The sequence below is a fragment of the Pseudorca crassidens genome, chromosome 8 (assembly GCF_039906515.1).
Source record: "Pseudorca crassidens isolate mPseCra1 chromosome 8, mPseCra1.hap1, whole genome shotgun sequence".
Lineage (NCBI taxonomy): Eukaryota > Metazoa > Chordata > Mammalia > Artiodactyla > Delphinidae > Pseudorca > Pseudorca crassidens.
This window is the reverse complement of record NC_090303.1, coordinates 17,006,460-17,022,546: the sequence shown is the minus strand read 5'-3', so window position 1 is coordinate 17,022,546 and position 16,087 is coordinate 17,006,460. Positions and strand designations below refer to the sequence as shown.

The following is a 16,087-nucleotide window of genomic DNA, read 5'->3' as shown; positions in this document are numbered from 1 at the left end:
CCCAGATCCCAGCTCCTCAGGGAAGCCTCCCACCGCTCTGAACATCACTTGCTCTCATGGACCGGCGTTCCTTCCCCTTGCAGCGCTTATCTTGGTGGAATTAATTACACAGTCATTCAGGTGGTTATCTGATTAACGTCTGTCTTCTCACACCAGACTCCAGGCACCGTGAGAGCAGGAACCACATCTGGTTTTGCTCATCTGTACCCTCCCCACTCGGCAAAATGCCTGGTAGTCGTAGGTGCTCAAACATTTTTTTTTGTTTGGCGACGGCGATGACTGAGAATCACAGGATTTAAGCAGAAAGGGATGTTAGAAGTCATCTGCCTTCTGTCATTTCAAAGTTGAAGAAACGGAGGCCTGGAGAGGTGGGAGATGGGGGCTCACTTGTTCCACAGCTGGTTGATGGCAGAGCTGGAAGGTAAACGCTGGTCTCTTTCTACCTCAACCTGGGAACTGTTTGCTTGTTTCTTTCTTTAATATAAATCCTCTGCGAGTATTCCTTCCCTCTGCTGCTTTTTCTAAAGTGAAAAAGAAAAGCTGTCTGTGCTTAAACTGTGCTTCTTGTGCTAACCAACCACAGGACATCAACCACTGGTGGCAGACAAGATGGCACGATCGGGAGAAACGGGGGACCACTTTCGGGACCGGCCCCTCCTTCAGCCCCACCACCTGGCAGGCGAGGGGGTATCTAGGGGGAGCCAGGAGGCCCACTACTCCTCCTTCTGTCCCTGCTGATGGGCTGTCAGCCACCCAGCCACAATCAATACGAGGGAGGAGATTAACAAGGCTCGAGGTGACACAGACGTACTCCCTGGAGGTCGTGAACTCGTCAGAGGAAGCTGCTAACTGCATTTTCCCGGGTTACAGCAGGCAATCATTTTCTGCATGATCAGACCCAGTCTGACTATCAAAGGTGGTCGGCCTTGTTTCTCCAGAGGCTTCGTTTTCCTGCAGTTTCTTTTGCATTGAATAAAGTACGGGAGCCCTCTGGTGGTAATTTGTAGAAAAAGCTCATGAGCAGGAGAGATTTGCTCAGTTCAGGTGAAACTTCGCAGTTCTCTGCATTTCTTTCCTTTGCCTCCACGAGCTACTTCCAATTATTTTATCAGACACTAAAAGTAAACGAGGTTACACTGGGTTATATCAATTGTCTAATTTCTTCGTCACCCTGCAAAGTCAACTGTATAAATACAGATCTTAAGGAACTGAATGATAAGAGTTTGCTAAAATTACTTAAATTATGAAAGTAAAATTAATCATTATGCTTTAAAATACAGAAATATCAATTACATTTTTTGGGAGAATTTTCACATCATAGGTCCTCAATAAAATTTGAAATTTACGAAAAAGAAAAAGGAAACCAGGGCCATTATAAATCATCTGAACAAGAAGGCATCCACAGACCAATGCTTTTTGTAGTCAGGGTTTACAACTGGCCAGCCCCCTTGCTAAACAGAGCTGTGACTGATGACGTGGCCTGAGGATGTAGATTGTGAATCTGGCCCGCGGTGTAGACTGGAGACCCTGACTTGCTGTCAGAAGTGAATGCTCTCCACGGTAAAAAGACTAATAACAAGGTCTACATAGGGTCTATTAGCATCTTACGTTGATGTATATATCATGTTGTTATCCAAGTAACTGTATAGCGAGAGGGAGCTCTGTGCCAGCGGAAGGTCTTGTGGATGGAAAGCTGGGACCAGGGGACCAAGGGCAGGTGGAGGAACAGAGGAACAAGCCAGGTCTTGGCTGTTTGCAGAGCTGGACAGGTGTGAGACACGTGAAGAATTGGGCTGTTGAGAAGCGGGTGGATGACACACCCGAGAGTGATACTCGTCAACGCCCAAACTGTGTCATCAAGCAGGAGAGGTTAAGGAATCCAGTTGCCGTGGCCGGGGACAGTGGAGGTCCAGGAGGGCAGAAGAGAGGGTGACCAAAGGCACCAGCAAACAGGCCTGCAGAGGTCAGGCTTCAGGAAAGGAAGCATTACCTGACTTCTCAGACTGTTTCTCTAAAGGCTGGTAATATCTACTTCGCCTTTGCATTACAATGTTTGATATGCCCTTCTTTTATTAGCTCTCTTTTATATTGCGTCCAGTTTTGCATTTAATTTCCTCTGCCTTTTAAAAGCAAAAAGCAAAATTTGCGCTATTTTAAAACATTAGGAGGGACTTCCCTGGCTGTCCAGTGGTTAGGACTCTGCACTTCCACTGCCAGGGGCCCAGGTTCGATCCCTGGTCGGGGAACTAAGATCCCGATCCCTGGTCGAGGAACTAAGATTCCGCAAGCCGTGCAGCATGGCCAATAGAAAAATAAAATAAAATAAAACATTAGGAAATCTAGGTTTGAAGAAGTTAAAAATCACAAAGAGATCATGACTGTTTAATAGTCACTTTTTTTTTTTCTTTGCGGTACGCGGGCCTCTCACTGTTGTGGCCTCTCCTGTTGCGGAGCACAAGCCATGGCTCACGGGCCCAGCCGCTCTGCGGCATGTGGGATCCTCCCGGACCGGGGCACGAACCCGCGTCCCCTGCATCGCCAGGCGGACTCCCAACCACTGCACCACCAGGGAAGCCCTAATAGTCACTCTTTTGACGGAAATCCAGTCACATCTGCCTATACCGTTACATATACCATTACTTGGACATTCACACTCCACTAGGAACATGATATATTACAAAAGAGAGAGGGACTTTTAAAACCACATTTAATTTTTAATACAAACTCTGTTGCACAAGTACAGAAATGACCCTTCATGCACAAATTTAGCATCTACCATTATGGAAGAGGAAACACTGTACTTTTCTTGTCCCCGCACACACTGGCAAATTTTAAGTAACTTATCTTTGTGCTCTCGGATGCCAAGGCAGCCTGTTTTGTCTTTCTGGATTTCCACTAGAAAGGTTGATCTGTGAAAAGTGCATATTGGAGATATGAAACTAGGTAGGGCCATCTTTACCTGGGATTACTTCAAACTGTGCTTAGGCAAAGCTCTGAAGATTTCTTCTAGAAACCTGCTGTCAATGTGGAAAATAGTTCACTCTTTCAGTTTCACAGCAAAAAGGGAAAATAAAAACCCAAAAGGCATTTAATTAAATGCTTTCCAATCCCATGCACTGTATTAATTAGCTAACATCTTATACAGTACAACATAAACATCGTTGGCCTATTTGTACGTAACACCTATAAGCATATAGCATCTACACTTTAAGTGTATTTACAGATTCAACAAAATATCTACATATAAAAAGCTTTACTTAAAATTAAACTTGATGCAAGTTATGAGAAACCAATTTATTGGCAAATGAAACTGAGCATTCCTTCAACCATAGGTTGTTATAGATTTTCATATTTGGAAGGAAACCATTTGATAGATATTATTTATGAATATGATAGAATATATATGCTTCTTTTTGAAACTGGAGATGTAATCCCTTTGACTGTTGGCCTTGTTAGCACTTGTCAGACTTCTTAGATTCTGCAAGGCATCCATGCAATTTGATACACATTGTTTAATGCTGCAGAGTTTCAAAAGCTGCCACATACATAGAGACTTAGAGGAAAATATATTCCTGTTGGTGTGCTGTTGTATCCTGTTAGTTTTGGAATAACTTGTTTTTGTAAAAATTTTCTACCTACCAAGTTGACATCTTTCTTACTGAATGTGACTTGTATTAATAGGACCCATAAAAGACCACAAAATCATCACTTGCTCCAGTTGGTGATAAAGCTTTCCTTTTTATACCTATGGGGGAAATCATGCCCCTTAAAATAAACTATCTTCCTAATTTTATTTTCACAGTTCCTTTTTTTTTTTTTCAGTGTTGCAGTTTTCATGAACTATGCTTTTTCAAAGTTACTTTTAGACAATGATAGTAATCTAGGACTCCGAGTCGACTGTACCGAATGATACAGAAGGCGGTACGTTGTGGAATGCTTATCGTCTGAAGGCACTGCATGTGTCTTGCCCTGTGCTTTCTGGAATAATTTTTGACACTGAATTGGAGTGATCTGTTTGGTATTCTCTCGGTCTGCCACAAATGCCAAGATGCATTGCAATACGCATTGTTTATGCCTAAAAAGCACTGAAAGGAGAGAGGATGTAAAAGGTAGAACACTGTGCCGCTGTAATACCTGGACGATTAAGAAGTCTGTGGAGTAACAGGATCAAAGAGCAGGTAAGAGCGTCTCATAAGCATGAGCAAATGCACCTGTCATAATTAACGCATTTAGCAAGTAGAGACTGTACACACTGTGCCTAACAGTCTCCCCAAAAGACTAATGACAGCTAGACATAGAGTCACCAATTTCACGACAATGTCCACAAAGACACTGAAGTTCTAGAGAATACTACAGTAACACTCTTGACAATGAAAACGGAATTCATATTTAGGGGTTCAGCGGAGGAGAGTATAAACAAAGTACCAACCCATGTTTGAATAACGTACACAGGTATATTCTTTAAAGGTGAAGCATTTTTCATGCATCCTAGTGAACTGTATCCCGAAGAGGGAAGAACATGATCTGTTGATGACACTGTGTTATTTTTTATCAGTTCTCAGGAAATCAAGATAACCTATGTCGAATGAAAAAGTATGCACTTTGCACTGCAGTTCCCATTAAGATATCATTTGACTGAGTTAGGTTCTTGCTTTGATGGTTCTCATCATATGAACACACAGCAGAACACAGACTTTCTGCCTCAATGTTCAAAGTATGAGAAGGCGGACCGACAAATACTTAAGATAAACATTTGAGAAAAGTGGGATATTGGCAAAGAGCTCACAGATTAAACAAAGGAATTCATGGCGTTGACGGGAGACGGTGCCTCTGAGCTTTCGTTTCCTTCGGCTGGTTCTTTCTCTTTCTTACCACTGTACTGTCCAATAAAGGAGCCGTCCTCATTGAACTGGCCATTCACCCCCTCTCCATAGTCAACTAGGCTGTCATCGCTATCTTCCTTTTTCACAGTCCTGTCTGAAGGTGTTCGACTGCCTTTTTTTAAAGGCTTGTGGTCTTCTGCATCACTGGAAAAAAGAGAAAACATTTTCATCAAGACTGGCATTTAGGGAAAAGGCTTGGTTCCCAAAGATCATGCGTGCAAATGATGAGAAAGCGTTTGGAGCCCTGAGCTCCTCTAGCCCAATCTAATCGTCAGGTGGCCTCCAAAGACCGGGACACGGTTGGAATGAAAGGCAAGTGCACAAATGGTTTAATCATGAAGTCTCCGGTAGGTGGATGGCTTTGTAGGGTGCATGTCAATATCAATGACAGATTTCTGGCTACTGATTCGGAAGCAATTCAGAAATCATCACAAGCATTACAAAAGGAAGAACTGAGAAAAGCTGAAAATCATCACTACTTTCATAGAATTAGAAAGGGGGTAAAAGCTTATGACAAGTTGAGAAGTTAGTACGTTAAACTTCATAATATCTCTGATTCCTTGGGTATGAATGGAGAATGATTTTGGTTAAGTGTGAAGTATGGATTTTTGTTTTTCTGAGCAAGAAGCAAAATCCTGCATCTCAAATCTTTTTGTTACTGAGTACAGGCCAGACTTGTAAACTTGAACCTTACCTTTCAAGAGACCTAGACATTCCATTAAAAGGATGCAGAAGAAACAAATGAAAATAGCCTAAGAAGAAAAGCCAAATCCTCATACTGATCGTATACAGTATTTTTTTTTCTGTAAGAATTTTAGTTAATGGGTAAAGATTTATTAATTTGGAAAGAGACATGCTTTAACTTCAGAGCGCTACATTTGTACTATTAATGGCACGTCAAATGCAAAAGCGAAGATTTCCTGCCCTCACTTTTACCTTACTACTCCCTCCTCCGCAGTGTGGAATCTGAGGAGTGTAATTTTATAAAAATGTGTAGGACTCTCTCTCTCTATTTGCTTATGTCTCTTTTGAACCCCTAAGCACAATATCTGGAAGTAGCAGAGTAATCACTATGTTTAAGGACATTCACTCACATGGTCAAGTAACTAGGTACGCATACTTAGTCCCTAACAAGTAACATTTGGTTTAAAAAAAAAAAAAGGAAAAAAAGGCAATGACATCTTTTGTATTCTTTCAAAGAACAAATGCAAAATGGGAAACATAAACAACATTAGTAAAAAAAAAAAAGATTTCATGTAAAAGACAGGTCCCATGAGCTGCAGTATCTCACCTAGGAATTTGTGTCAGGATTTAACTGCTCCCTCTTCTTTGAAGAGTAACTCTTTTTTTTTTTTTTTTTTTTTTTTAGCCAAGATACAAATATTTCATGATGCACAAACATTCTGGCTCTTTGGCCAATAATTTCTACTAGGGTCTCCAGTTTTTCACCAAGGAGAACATTTCAAGACTGAAAATAATACTGGCTTCACATGACATTGGCATACGCTCTTGAAAATTACCTGTTTTAGCAATACACAAGTGCTTGTCACAAATTAAATAAATGATATTATCGTTTTAATAAACAGCTGGGGACGTATCACAGAGCCTTGGGGTGGCCTGTGTTTGGGGCACTGTAGGGAACATAGCACCCAGTCTCCAACCCACTGTAAGAATAACTTGCACATTTTTGGAATTTAATCATTAGTTTCTAGGCTGTGCTTGAATACTTCCTGTGAAATACTGCCCATGACTTGGTGAGACACTTAATTCTACTGAGGAGTTCAATAGTGAGCAGAATTTTGTCACCTGGATTCCAACTATTAGTATTATTCTGCTTTGTAGAACTAGTGTTCCAAGGTGTACACTCCAGGAAATTCTAGTCTATGGCATTTCTTTGATTCATCCATCCATCCATCCATCCATCATACATCTAATAAATGTTTACTGCGTGCCTACTCTAAGACATAATGTTCTAGTCGTTCGGGATAGAGCAGGAAAACAAAACAGACTAAAGCCCTGACTTCACTGAGCTTACTTCTAGTAGGGGAAAATACAGACAATCAACATATTTAAAAAATTAGTTACAGAGTGTGTCAGAAGGTGATTAGTGCTATGGAAAATATAGGGCTGAGTAAAGACAACGGAAGGTGTCAGGGGAGGGGATGGAAGACTGACATTCAAATAGGATGTCCAAAAAAGGCCCTGTTAAGAAGTGACATCTGATCAAAGACTTAAAAGGGTTGAGTTAGCCAGGTGGATAGCTGGAGGGAGAGCCATTATGACAGGAGTAACAGCAGTGCAAATACCCTGAGGTGGGGCAAGCCTGTTCTAGGAATGGCAAAGGAGCTCACAGGGAGGTGGGGGGCAGAGTGGGGGAGAGGGAGGGAGAGAGAGAGATTAAAGTAAAAGAGGTAATAGAGCTAGATCAGAGCCTTGTAGGACATTGTAAGGATTCTGTCTTTAATTCTGGATGAGATGGGAAGTCACTGGAGAGTTTTCAATGGATGACTGACATGATCTGATTTACATTTTAAAAGGATTACTGTGGGGGGGGAGGGGCACAGTGGTTAAGAATCCGCCTGCCAATGCAGGGGACACGGGTTTGAGCCCTGGTCTGGAGATCCGACATGCCACGGAGCAACTAAGCCCATGCTCCACAACTACTGAGGCTGCGCTCTAGAGCCTGCGAGTCACAACTACTGAAACCCGCACGCCTACAGCCCGTGCTCCACAACAAGAGAAGCCACCACAACGAGAAGCCCATGAACCGCATCGAAGAGTAGCCCCCGCTTACCGCAACCAGAGAGAGCCCGTGCACAGCAACGAAGACATAACGCAGCCAAAAATAAATAAATAAAATAAATAAATTTATAGGAAAAAAAAAAGGATTACTGTCATCAGTGTTACGAATAGCCTACCCTAGAGGGAGGAGTTGGCAAACTACAGCAAAACTGGGCCGTGACCATTTATTATGTGTTGTCTCTGCCTGCTTCCGCACTGCAGCAGAATTGTAGAGTTGCAGCAGAAACTGTGCGGCCTGTAAAGTCGAAAATACTTATTATCGGGCCTTTTACAGAAAAAGTTTGCCAACCCCTGCTCTAGGGGGCTGGGGGAATTACAGCAATAATCCAGGAGTGAGAGGGCTATGACTTGGGCCAGAGTGGAACACTGGGCGTGGTACAAAGTGGTCATTATAGACATATTGTGAAGGTGGCACCAACAGGATTTTCTGATGGTGGTTTGAGTAGCAGGAAGGATGGAATTACGCTTACTCAGGAGCACAGCGTATTTTGGCTGAAAGATCAGTGGTTCAGCTTTGGACATGTTCAAGTTTGACACATCAGAGGAACCACTCCTTTAATCATTTTGTGAGTCTAGTATAACACTGATATCTAAAACCAACAAGAACACTCTGAGAAAGTAAAATTACACGCTCATCTCATTTATGAACACAAATGATGAAAAAAATCCCAAAGAAATCATGAGCAAATAGAATTTAGCAATCTGCTAAAAAGATAATATATCGTGACCAGGTTGGGTTGCATTCCAGGAATGCAGGCTGGTTTTAGCATTTAAACACCAATCCATATAATTCACCATTTTAGCAGAAGAAAAGAAAAATATTTTATGATCATCTCAGTAGATTTAGAAAAAAAGTATATGGTAAAATCCAACACACATTCACAAAAAAACTTTCATACACTGGGAACAGAAGTATCTTCATTAATCTGATTAAGTGTGTCCATAAGAAACTTTGAGTTAATGTCATCCTTGATGGTGAACGTTGAAAGTTTTCTGTTTGACATCAGAAATAATAATGAGGACTTCTAATCAAAACTGCATTGGAGGGACTTCCCTGGTGGTGCAGTGGTTAAGAATCTGCCTGCCAATGCAGGGGACACGGGTTCAAGCTCTGGTCCAGGAAGATCCCACGTGCCATGGAGCAACTAAGCCCATGTGCCACAACTACTGAGCCTGTGCTCTAGAGCCCACAAGCCACAACTACTGAGCCCATGTGCTGCAACTACTGAAGCCCACATGCCTGAAGTCTGTGCCCCACAATAAGAGAAGCCACCACAATGAGAAGCCCGTGCACTGCAACGAAGAGTAGCCCCCGCTCGCTGAAACTAGAGCAAGCCCGCGTGCAGCAATGAAGACCCAATGCAGCCACCCAAAAACAAACAAACAAACTGCACTGGAAGTACTAAGCAATATGATAAGGAAAAGAAATAGAAGACGTGTATTAAGAAGAAAAGAACTGTCATTATTCATAAACGATATGATTATGTATGTAAAAAATCCAAAAGAACCTACAGGCAAACATCAGAATAAAAAGAGAGTTTAGTAATATTGCTTATATTAGCATAAAAGTAAATTTTATTTAAGTACTTGCAAACAATTGGAAAATGAAATTTTAAAAATAATTCCATTTTGGCTACCGTAAAAATATGAAGTAGATAAGAACAAATTGAACAAAAATATGTGTAAGACCCCCATGAAAATGAAACTCGTGTTCAGAGCTATTAAATAAGAGGTAAATAAAAAGGAGGGATATACCATAACTATGGACAGGAAGACCCATGGTAAATATGTCAACTTTCTTTATATTGCTCTTTAGATTCAATTTATTTCCAATAAAAACACAGTAGGTTTTTATGTGGATCTTGGCAAGCTGATTCTAAGATGTATATGTACATGAAAAGGGCCAAGAATATCTTAAAACGTCTGTAGGAAGAATCACAAAGTTGGAGGACTTGACCTACCAGCTATCAAGACTCACTCAGAGCTAGTGTATTAAGACAGTGTAGTTTTGGGGCAGAGGTAGACAAATTGATCAGTGGAATAGAATACAAGGACATCTTTTTTTGGTTTTATTCCTACATCAAATTTTCATGTCATCATAACTGGAATCATTTTTAAAATCCTATTTTCCAATCATTTGCTAGTACAAAGAAATAGAATTGACTTTTATGTTAATTTTGTGTCAGGCAACATCACTAAACTCTCTTATGAATTCTAATATTTTCCTTCAGATTCATTTGGATTTTTATACACACAATCACACCAGTCATGAATAATGGCCAGGGAAGGGGCTCCCTGGAAACATCCTTTCCAGCTTAATGGCCATAGTGAATGAGAATCTACAGCAACATGGGCTGTGCTTGAAAGAAGAGAAGAAAAGGGATGCTCTACCCACAAACAGAGTCTTTCCAGAAAAAGCTGTTCAAAGGCATCTCAAGATCTTTTTAAGACTTTTTAGAAAGTGGTGTGATGTAATGTCCTAATTCAGGAATTACAATCTGGTTAAATGAGAAAAATGTATATAAGGCACCAGCACAGTGCCTGGCACGTGATTTGTACCTAAAAAATCACCACCTGCCATCACGCCTCTTCTCTCCACTCCAGACCCCACCTCAGAGAGATATTTTTTCTAAGAAATCGCTTGTATAACACACACACTTAGAACTTTCCAGATGTGATGAGCAGTGACAAGTCTCTGCTGAAGTCTGGATGAGTGCTTGCCTCTTTTCAACTCAAAGGTGAATTTCCAAATGAAAGAGAATTTTCAAATGAAAGAGTAAGTCAACTACTTTTGACATTGTGCCAAGGGAAGTTGCTTGGTCAAGTTTAAGTGTGAAAGGATAGTTTCCCAAATGAGAGGAATTTAGAAGTTACAGAAGATGATTGAATAGTCACATCCCTATTTAGCTACACAGTATTCAAAGCTTAAAAAAATTAATCTACATTTTTATAAGAATTTTTTAAGGACAGGAGGTGTCAGATGTTCTTAGCCTAGAATGTCAAAGATAGAACAAATTTCAAAATAAGTAATAAAAGTCATAAAATAGTATATACAGCCATAAAATATATTTTTTGATACTTACATCCACGATTATCTTTAGTCGTTGCTATAAGTTGTGCCATGAAAGGAATGTTCAAAGCTCAGCTCCTGCATTACTGCCTCTGGGAAGATTTCTTGTGCCACCTCCTTCAAGGCCATGCACTTGGCTTTGGCTTCCTGCCCCTGCCCCCTTGGTGCCGCAGCAGTATCCCTTCCCTTTCCTAGCACTCTTCACACTACGCTCAGATTGTTCTTTCACCTCCCTGCATCCCTCACTAGACTATAAACTAGTGAGATAACATTCTATTGGTTTTAATATCCCCATAGCCTAGCATACAGTAGGCACTCAATAAATACTGGCTGAATGAATTCATTGTAAAATAACAATAAAATAGACTGTGGGCATTTTGGAAATTCTTCAAAATTCTAACTTTAACATGTTTTTCATTTCTTCTTCATCAATTTTTTTTTTTTTTTTTTTTTTTGCGGTACGCGGGCCTCTCACTGTTGTGGCCTCTCCCGTTGCGGAGCACAGGCTCCAGACGCACAGGCTCAGCGGCCACGGCTCACGGGCCCAGCCGCTCCGCGGCATGTGGGATCCTCCCGAACCGGGGCATGAACCCGTGTCCCCTGCATCGGCAGGCGGACTCTCAACCACTGCACCACTAGGGAAGCCCTTCATCAATTTTATGATGTGAGACAAAGCATCGGAACATACTCTTTCCTTTCCCTTACCCTAAAGAATGAATTTTCGGGAGTTCACTTTTTCTCAGCAGCACTTTGTTCAGGATTGTGCACACAGAAGGTATCCACTGAATGTCTGCTGAGTAAAATGCGGCAACGATGGATACATCTGTGATCGTTGGGTCTGATTTTCCTGTAGTCACCATCTTACCATGGCCAAACCATACTGCAGGGGTTTTTTTTGACATTGACGACCCAAACACTCCCTGTAAAAGTCTGTCACTATTTATACTGCTCACATATCAGCTTATGTCCGTGAGCAGAATAAATCTGAAGTATATAACAAATGCATCACATCTTCACAGCATCCAAGCCTTACGAGCACGGGTTAACATGCTTGCAGCGGGGTCAAGTTCATGTGACAAGCTTCCCACGCCAAGAGCCTCCATTTATGGTATGAATTCAAGTACCATGGTCATATGGCTTATGACCTATGTTCATTCTGGTTTTTAAAGGAATGGATCTGAAGAATAAAAAAATACTTACACGGTTGGCTGCATTGTTTCTCTGATTTTTCTATATGCTAGTAAGGGTGCAGATCCTACTCTCTGTATAATTAAAGAAGCAAACAAAGAAAGCTGAAGGCTTCCACCAGAGGGTGACTGCTTGGGGGTGGGTGTTGGAGTGAGGGTACAAGATTAGAGCACATGAAAAAAACGTCAAATTTGGCCACTGAAGTTCCATCCCTCTTTGCACTAGGAAATACCTGCTGGCTCAGAGCCAACCATGTAGAAATGGTTTCATCTTCAAGCCTGAGAACGAGCAAATCATCAACAGAATTCATTTACATTTAGGCGATAGCCCTGATTTTGTGTGTGTCTGTGTGTGATCAGCATATTAATTTATTTTCAGAATGAAAAAGAATAAGAATCAATAAATAATACAGAACTCAACATTTCTAGAAGGTACAAAGCGGAGAAGGGACTCTTGTGACTGAGGGAGAAGAGTGACATTTAAATGTATTATTAAAAAAATTCTGTAATAAACAGTTGGAACCATTTTCGTTCATTATGACATCTATGAAATGAAAGGTCTTTTCGTTTTTTTCAGTAGAAAAGAAGCCAAAGGGAAAAAATTCTGAGGTCATGTCAGGAAGTCACAGGACGAAGCCACCTCTGTAGCAAAGGGTGGCTGGGTGTTTTCAGAAGTGATTTCACTTGTGACACTGTCCTTATGAATTTTCAGCTTCAGTGAAAAGAAGTCACTGAGTTGTGTTTCAGGTTTAAGACACCCGTTAGAACCTTATTTCCTTTGGCAACTCCCAGATCAATGGAATAACATGGTTTTTTTTTCTTCATACATGAACCAATGTGTGTGTACTCAGTAAGCCCAAGGAAAAATCTTTCTCTTCTGAGAAACTCAAGGCATAAGCTAAAGACAGCCATTTGAAAATGCTTCACAAACGTCTCACATATGAATTAACACCAAGAGAAATAAATATGACCAAATAAATGTAAACACAGTAACAATGAGGCCAGTAACAACATATTTGCCGTGTACTGCTCTGAAACCCCAAATCACATTAAAACTCATTAGCAGATAGTTTGCAAAGGAGCACAGAAATCATAGAGCTAGAACTCTTTGGAGATCATCTCGTACTTCAACAACTCTGTCGTTTTATAGATGAAAAAAATGAGACAGATTAAACGCCAAATCTAAAGAAATCAAGGGTAGTGGCTGAGTTGCCAGTAAAACTAAGTCTCTTGATTGCAGATGAGTTCACAGTCAACTTCAATTTCAATCACGTTTTAATGGAGTAGGCAGCAGAGGGACTCTGAGAAAGTCATATCACATCAGATCATGGTTTCACATCACTCTAAGAGCAAGCTGACATTTGAGATGCATGGAGTAAGCAGTACATTGCCAGATTCACTTGGGCATGATAATGCAGAAGAGAAACCCATCACCATGTTTCTGTATGGAGTGCAATGGTTTGTTTTCAGTTCATGCAAATACGTGATATTTTCAGGTTATATTAAAGATCCAGCTTTAGCACTACAAATGAGGGAGTGGTGTGCATATCCTGGGTAGAATTCTAGTCACAGGAACACTAAAAATAACAAGTTATTTAGTAATTATGAGCTCCCCTGCTTTACAGGAGAAACCGTGTAGAAGAGTGAATGAAATCAGCAAAGGTTTCAACTCACCCAACCTAAGGCCTGGCAACCCTAGGCTGTGGCCATCTGCAGGCTGCTTTAATGCGCTATAAAACCTTGTGGGTGGACAGGTGGGGATGCTGATGAGGTTTTCATACCCTTTCAGTCTCAGAGTCAACATCTGACATCAAGACAACCCTCACTAGATGTTTTTCTGTATCCTAAGATACAGAATTCTGAAGAGTTTAAAAAATCAGTCATCTCCTCTGAAAAGGGGATCAGAATGAAAGCTGAGGTGCCGAGATATATAGGAAAAACACTTGTATCTGCGTGGAGACTGGCGTGAATCTAATTTTGTCAAAAAATACACAGCTTTTCTCAATCAGTTCTCATATTTCTTATCCTTGGCATTATTTTGCCCCTTGTGATATTGACATGGAAACACCAAAAATGAGCTCTAGAGACAGGTGAAAATTAAGACACATATCTTATTTGTAAATGTCATCTGGCAATCACAATAGTGACATATTTTATTTTACCTAACAGCCTTTTCTTCCAGCAAAAAATTTTTATGATCTTTTCAAAGTACCAGCAGCTAACATTATTAATAAACTCTTGCATCTGTCATCAATTTCATTCATTTCTGCTCTTGTTTTGATTACTTATTTCTTTGGATATAATGAATATCATTAGGGTTTATTTTACAAGTTGATCACTGAATAATGGATATGAAAAAAAGCCTCAGTACCGGCTCAGCGCATATTTAAAAGATTATACTTTATATAAACAAGAGGCTTATAGAAAGAAAGAACACTGTGCAAAGGCATTGATTAATAGATGTATGCTTTTGGAACACCAAGATCCCAATCTTTTAAATGAATAAATATATTTTTTGTTTTTGTTTTTGAACATATCTAAAGTAACCACTTATCTCTCTTTAAAAAGACCTATACCCCCTAGGCAAGAATATCTTTGTTTAAACAGTTTCTTTCTTCCTTTTTTTTTTTTTTAAAAGTATTTAGCACACAGGTTACATTAAATTTGTCCTTAAAGACAGAGCCAAGCCAGGAATGTTTTAGCAAAACCCTGTGAGTTAATACACTGCCTCCAGGGCTGTGATATTTCTTAATAATTAACGGCTTCTAAAACAGCCTGGTCATCATTTCATGATTAATAGGAGGGGGTACAGGTACCTGTTTTGGAAAAAAGGCTTCAAATCCAAGATGAAAAAGAGTAACATAAATTTTACAAAAGCACTGCTTAGAGAATGACAAGGATAGTTTGTTTGCTTTACAATGCAGGTTTGTAGGGTCTTTATTGTTGTTTTAACTCTTATTATCCCACACCAGCTTGTCTATGTTGATCAATTACAGCAAGGGTCTCTGGAAAAGAGGACAGAGTGGAAGATATTCCATCTCCAAACCTACCACTAAGATGGAAATTTATTTTTTAATGAAAGTGAGATTATTTTAACTGTGCGGGGTGTGTAAACATTTAGACACGCAAGTGTTTCTAAACTAATTTTTGAGATAAATAGGAAATCCCAGGCAGAGTGCATTCCTGGCTGAATCCCATTCTAAGGAGACTGAGTGTGGTGTCTGTTCAAGGCAGGGAGGATGAAGGGTGGCTGAGAAGCACGGGCTCACCTGTATTCTCCAAAAGTGCCGTCATCTTCCTTCATAGGTTGGATTTCAGGATCCGCATGGGCATCTTCCTTTTCTTTAACTAAAAAAAATTCCAAAATGACATTATTATCTATTGATCCTGTGTTTCCTTATTCAACGTTCTCAGGAGTGCACTCTATGAGATATACAGCAGTGGGAAATAATTCTATACACCATAGAGTTATACAACCAGATGTATCATGTGGCTATTTATTTATTTACTTGCCACGTGGCTTGCAGATCTTAGTTCCCTGACCAGGGATTGAACCCGGGCCACGGCAGTGAAAGCCCGGAATCCTAACCACTAGGCAACCAGGGAACCCCCTATGCATATATTTTGATGTTCTAGTCTCTTGGAGGTAAATTTGTAGAATGAACATCTAATTAACATACAAAGTTGACTTCATATAAAAAGCATTTTGCGGGCTTCCCTGGTGGCGCAGTGGTTGAGAGTCCGCCTGCCGATGCAGGGGACACGGGTTCGTGCCCTGGTCCGGGAAGATCCCACATGCCGCGGAGCGGCTGGGCCCGTGAGCCATGGCCACTGAGCCTGCGCGTCTGGAGCCTGTGCTCCGCAACGGGAGAGGCCACAGCCGTGAGAGGCCCGCGTACCGCAGAAAAAAAAAAAAAGCATTTTGGCACAAGTCTCTTACCTGCTAAAGGAATAAGTCTGAAGCTTCTAAGATTTCCCTCTATTTTACCAGTCTATCTATTAACTATATCCATGGTTACAAATTGTTTTTGTAAATCTAATTTCTTGTAGATTTTTTCTCTGCCACTGGAGGGGAAATGGCCAGGTAAAGAAAATAGAAATTCACTGGATCCACTAAATTGAACAAAACATTAACCATATAGGGA

General features: G+C 40.7%; 1 protein-coding gene across 20 annotated transcripts in view; it reads right to left on the bottom strand.

Moving 5' to 3' along the window:
- Positions 1–247: 247 nt before the first annotated feature.
- Positions 248–16,087, bottom strand: part of NRCAM (neuronal cell adhesion molecule) — a 320,573-nt gene continuing 304,733 nt past the window's right edge. For all 20 annotated transcript variants that reach the window (XM_067745908.1, XM_067745914.1, XM_067745919.1 and 17 more), the window contains 2 exons: positions 15,212–15,290; positions 248–5,027 (listed from right to left, as the gene is read on the bottom strand). In XM_067745908.1, the coding sequence (XP_067602009.1) occupies positions 4,790–5,027; positions 15,212–15,290 (317 nt within the window). In that variant the 3' untranslated portion in view covers positions 248–4,789. The remainder of the gene's footprint in view (positions 5,028–15,211; positions 15,291–16,087) is intronic.